This window comes from Nematolebias whitei, chromosome 19, assembly GCF_014905685.2.
Source record: "Nematolebias whitei isolate Nwh7 chromosome 19, NemWhi1, whole genome shotgun sequence".
Lineage (NCBI taxonomy): Eukaryota > Metazoa > Chordata > Actinopteri > Cyprinodontiformes > Rivulidae > Nematolebias > Nematolebias whitei.
In genome coordinates this window covers 7338551-7344144 of record NC_056516.1, presented here as the reverse complement: position 1 = coordinate 7344144, position 5594 = coordinate 7338551, and the positions used below count along the sequence as shown (strand labels likewise).

The 5594-nt window shown below is 45.6% G+C and overlaps 1 protein-coding gene across 1 annotated transcript in view; it reads left to right on the top strand.

Moving 5' to 3' along the window:
* Positions 1–2892: 2892 nt before the first annotated feature.
* The window catches only part of sync (syncoilin, intermediate filament protein), a 6804-nt gene continuing 4102 nt past the window's right edge, over positions 2893–5594 (top strand). Inside the window, exons 1-2 of the mRNA XM_037693604.1 lie at positions 2893–4239; positions 4320–4534. Of these exons, the coding sequence (XP_037549532.1) occupies positions 2893–4239; positions 4320–4534 (1562 nt within the window). The remainder of the gene's footprint in view (positions 4240–4319; positions 4535–5594) is intronic.

The window sequence follows — 5594 nt, the reverse complement described above, 5'->3', positions numbered from 1 at the left end:
TTAAGATTTTGGATGTTGCTCTTCCTGTACATAAAAGAAGAAATGTTCATTTTTAGGTCGTCATCAAATGTCAGAGCTTTCCTCTGATTGGTGGAGGTCTGAAGGAACATTGCCTACATCAAGACAGCTGGTCTTCATCCTCCACAGAGCTTTGTTTGGTTGTACGAATATGTCGACTTCTAAAGTTATTACGAACAAGAGTTATAGTTTCAGCTTAGCAGGTCGTTGTTTTGGCTGGATTGTCTTCTTGTGCCCTTTCTTCTTGACAGATCTCTGTCTGGTGACACTTCTGGGTCAGTTTGATCAATTTCCTCCTGGGAGATCTCTGGCTAGTTTTGCCTATTAGGATGAAATTACAGCCACTTCATCCACTAGACTCAAGTGAAAATGGCTGTCCATCAATAGACTTAATGGCTCTTTCTTTCTGCCCTCTGCCACCTGCTGGAGCGTCAGACTAAATGTGTCTGTATGAGTTTACTAGCATCACAGTGTTAATGTGAATGCATGATTAGGCTTGTCTGAGGTGTGTCTAAACATTCCCAAGCTTCCACTGCCTGGGCATTCAGCCTAAAGGGACAGCTGTCATTAGCATGCCCTTTGCGAAAACCCTCTCATCCTCATGACGGAGAGTCCCAATGACATCACGTAGCTTTGAAGAAGTCCGGCCAAACTTTTAACCAAATGCTGTTATTACAGTATGTCAACAGTTACTACTAGGCAAATGATTGAAGCATCTGCCTTAGAAATTAACTGAGAACATCTGCTTTTGCAGATTTTGAATGTTGAATAATAATAATAATAATAAAGTGCTATGTGTTGTCATCAATGTATGTTCCCATACAAAGATGAAATTGGCTCGCTGCATTTAAGCCATTGCACCTGGGATGCACCCAGGTGGAGCAGTGAGCAGCTGTATAGGCTGCCCGGGAACAATTCAGGACAGGGTGTCCTGCTCAGAGACACCACAAGATGTGCAATGACTGGGGATTGAACCCTGGACCTTCGGGTCCCAAGTCGGCTGCCCTGCCCCTACACCATCTCGGCCCCTAACCTGATGAGATAGCTAAGCTCAAGTCCGTTCTGTCCAGATCCGACCTTGAAAAATTAGTCCATGCATTTATTACAACCCGGCTGGACTACTGTAACTCGCTTCATGCTGGGGTCAGTCAGGTCTCTCTCACGTCTCCAGCTCGTACAAAATGCTGCAGCTCGGCTACTAACAGGAACTCACAGGTTTGAGCACATTACTCCAGTTCTGTCCTCTCTTCACTGGCTTCCTGTGCACGTCAGAGTTGATTTTAAGATTCTTCTGCTGACATTTAAGTGTCTTAATGTCCTTGCACCCTCATACCTCTCAGACCTCCTTCATCCTTATACTCCTTCTCGGGCCTTGAGAAGATCATCAGACCAGCTGCTTTTGGCCTAACATGCATGTTTTTGGTCTGTGGGAGGAAAACGAGTACCTGGAGAAAACCCATGCATGCACAGAGAGAACATGCAAACTCCACCCAGAAAGGCCTCTGGACCGGGGTTTGAACCAGGGACCTGCTCGCTGAGAGGCAGCAGCTCTACCAGTTGCACCACCGTGCTGCCCTATTTAGTATTTCGTTGTTTCTAATTAATTTTCATGTTTTTATGCTTTTATTCATGTTGCTGTAATATCTTGTTATTAATATTTGATGTCGTGATCTTTTTTGTTAAGCACTTTGATAACAGTTACTGTTTTAAATGTGCTATATAAATAAATGTGACTTGACTTGACTACTTTATTAGCATCCAAAAGTGGGGGTTAGGGCTAACTTTACACAAACAACAACAATATTTTTATGAGCCGAGATGCTTACAAAACTAAGGTTAGCTGTGAAAATGTTATGGAAGAGGCTAGGAATGAAAACGAGAGCAGAAATAGAAACTCCACTTTTTATTATTGACTTTAACGTTAGCTCTGCAACACAGCTGGCCACCACTGGATATAAAAAGTAGCAATGTAAGACGTGGAGGATTCTTTCTGTTCTATCGTGGAAAAAAAAACATTGTTTAGTGTACAAAGTATTATGGTGTGTCTACGTCAGTGTTTAAATGGACTGTACTTATTTAGCTCCTTTCTATCTGATCAAGACACTCAAAGCTCTTTACACAACAATCTGTGCCTCATTTACCCGTTCATACAGCACTCTACTATACAAAGAATAACCAGAACATTATCACATGCACTGATGGGACACACATCAGAGGCAGTGAGGGGTTCAGTGTCTTGCCCAGGGACACTTCGGCATGTGACTGCTGGTGGAATCGAACCCCCAACTCTTGCATTGGAGGACGACTGCTCTAACCACTCAGCCACATGTAAATGTAGATTAAATACTGGCAATTAATTGCCTCTGTGACAAGGAGTCTTTAGGGTTCCTAAAAAGGGTTAAAATATGCTTTCAAGATACAGAGAAAGTGTTTAGTGTTAGATTTCTTCTCAGGTTGTATTATTAGTGTGTTATTATATATTATTAGTCTTGTAAGGACCAGATTATTTATGTTAAAAACCCTTGGAAAACAAGGATCACATTTTTTTTTACACATTTCACGTTTATAGATCATGACAATATTATTGATTTCCATGGCTAAAGTCAAGAAGACAAAAAAAAACTAAAACAAACAAAAAGAGTGCGTATTAAAATTACTCGTCTATTTAGAAGTAGCTGAAAATCACAGGTTGTGATTTTTCTCTGTTAGTAGCACCAAAAGTTTATGATGTTTGGATGTTCAAAATAAAAAGGGTTTATTTACTTAATTTATTTTTTATTAGGGCTAACACTGATCTGCTTTTGTCAAGGGATCTTCCACATCTGAAGGAGGTTTCTGCCGTAAGCTGAATCAACGGATGAGTTGGATGAAGACATGTCATCCACTGGATTCAAACAGCTGCTCATCAGAGAAGAGAGGGATACAGAAAGAACCATCGCAGAACCAAGAGAAGGTCATGAAAACCCGTCAGGACTCAGCTTCACGGGGTCAACACTTCAACACTCAGCTTCAATGAAACCTTACCTGCAGGAGATGGACGAGTTACTGAAAGGCTGCGAAGAACTCACAGGTATTCCCTTCAGCTCGTGCAGTTCGGTGGGTAACAGCGAAACATCTACGAGTGAACTGAGCTGCAATCGCAACAAAGAGGAGATCAGAATGGAGAGCTATGGATGTGCCTATTCGTCCACTAGATACATCGACACACGTACTGATGGGATTGAAACAGAAGGTGAGACAAAAGGCCAAAGCTTGGTCAACCACATCAACAGGTGTACAGTTGGTCAGCGCACAGAAATGCCCCTCTCCTCAGCTGGCAACAAACTGAGGGCCAACATGTTGGAGTATGAGGACCAGTTAATGGGGATGTTAAACATGCTGGAGAGCTGTATGGAAGAGTCTGGCATGGACTTTGAACCTGAAGATAAAGGTCAAGAATATGTACACATCAGTAAGATACCTTATCATGTGAAGGGCACAACACCCGTGTCCTTTAATCCACTAGAGCTGGAGACCCAGCCAGTGCTGCCTGAGCTCTGTTCCCATGGAGGTAATGTTTCAGACGAGAGCAGGGCCTGCTCTGAGAAGACGAGTGACCCCTCTGGGAAGAGACCAGAGAAACCAGAGGAGCAAGGTCACCTCAGAACAGATCAGGGATCTGGCCTGCAAGCTGATGACACAGAACAAGATCCAGCGTTCAGTGAGGAGATAAAGTCAGGACGTACGTTTGAAGAAAGGGACGCTGATGACAAAGAGCTGCCAACTGAAAAGGAGCGTGATTTCAGCACAGATCTGGGCTCTGACACGGATGAATTAAGAGCTTTGGGATCTCGGATGGAGGACTGCATGGAGGAGGTGCAGCAGTTACAGAATAAAAGGAAGCAGCTGCTGGTGGAGGTTCTGCAGCTGAGAGGAGAAAGAACCGAGGAGGAAGAGCAGACTGCGGAGTGGATCAACAGCAGAGTTGTGTCCCTGATGAACGTTCTCCAGAGAGAAGAGGAGGTAAGACGGGGGGTGAGGAAGAGGGACGTGTATTGCCTCAGAGAGGAAAGAGCAGAGGAGGAGAAGAAGCTGTGGAAGGTGAACCTGGAGAGACAGGGCCTGCAGGAGGACATCAGGAGGCTGAGGAGGAGGCTGTTCGCAGTGGCCAGAGACTGGACTTACAGCCAGGCTGCACTGAACAGTCAGCGTGGTGAGGTGGAGTTACTGAAGAGAGAAGAGGTAAAACTTCTCAACCATCAGTCAGTGTTTCCAACAACATGTGACACTGAACATAAACGGCACTTCCTCTTATTCTGCAGGAGGCTTTGGACTCTCTGATGCTCCAGCTGACAGCAGAGAGCGGTCAGTTCCGGTCTGCTCACCAGCAGCAGCTTTTAGGCCTGCAAGCGAAACTTCACACCAGGAGCTGCGGTCGGACCTCCAGCACTCAGGAGGAGCTGAGCGAGTGCAGGAGGCAGTCCTGCAGCAACATCCAGCAGTATCTGCAGGAGGAGCAGAAAGCTCTGGAGGACAGGTGCTGTCTCCATGTGCTTCTTCAGCAGGTTGTGTCGGTCCAGTTCGAGATTTTCAACCACAGATCAACATTTGTCAACTCAAAAATGTGAAAACCTCAGACATTTACAGATATGGAGCTAAAACTGGATGAGGTAGCTGAGAGTCATTCACAACATCCACAGAGTGTGACATCTCACAACATTGTGTGTGGTTTTACTTTCTCTTCTTCTTTCGGCTGCTTCCTTCTTCAGGGGTCGCCATGTCGCATGAAGACTTGTCATTTATTTTTACACCGGATGTCCTTCCTGACAGCCACAGCCCTCTGCTGCTATCTACGGTGCCAGGGGGAGCAGATGGTGGAGGTTAAGGGTCTTACTTAATGGCCTAGAGTGAGGCAAATGAGGGTGGAGGCAGGTGAAGATGCTTCACCTATCCCACTCACATTTTGGTGTTGTCGGTACCGGGAGTTGAACCGGCAACCGGGCGACGTTCCAATCCCAGGTCCACCTTCTCTAACCTCTGCTCCACCACTCCCTCTGTTGTACGAGATTTTACATGAAGTTTTGTTTTAAGTTTTGACCAAAAGGACAGTAGGTAGAGCTGCCGCCTCTCAATAGGAAGATCACTCTATCGAATTCCAGCTGGGAGTCTTTCTGGGTGGAGTTTGCATGTTCTCTCTGTGCTGCGTGGGTTTTCTCCAGGTGCTCTGGTTTCCTCCCACAGACCAAAAACATGCATGTTAGACTGACTGGTAACTCTAAATTGTCCCTAGGTGTGAGTGAGAGAGTGAATGGTTATTTGTCTCTATGTGTCCCTGTGATGGACTGGAGACCTGTCCAGATGTCCCTGTGATGGACTGGAGACCTGTCCAGATGTCCCTGTGATGGTCTGGAGGCCTGTCCAGGGTGTCCATGATGGACTGGAAACCTGTCCAGATGTCCCCCATTTCTCACACAGTGACTGCTGGACATGGGCACCAGTGAACCCCGCAACCCAAAAAGGAAGAAGAGGGGAAAGATGATGGATGAATGGATGGATGGTTGGATGGATGGATGGATGGATGAATGGATGAATGGATG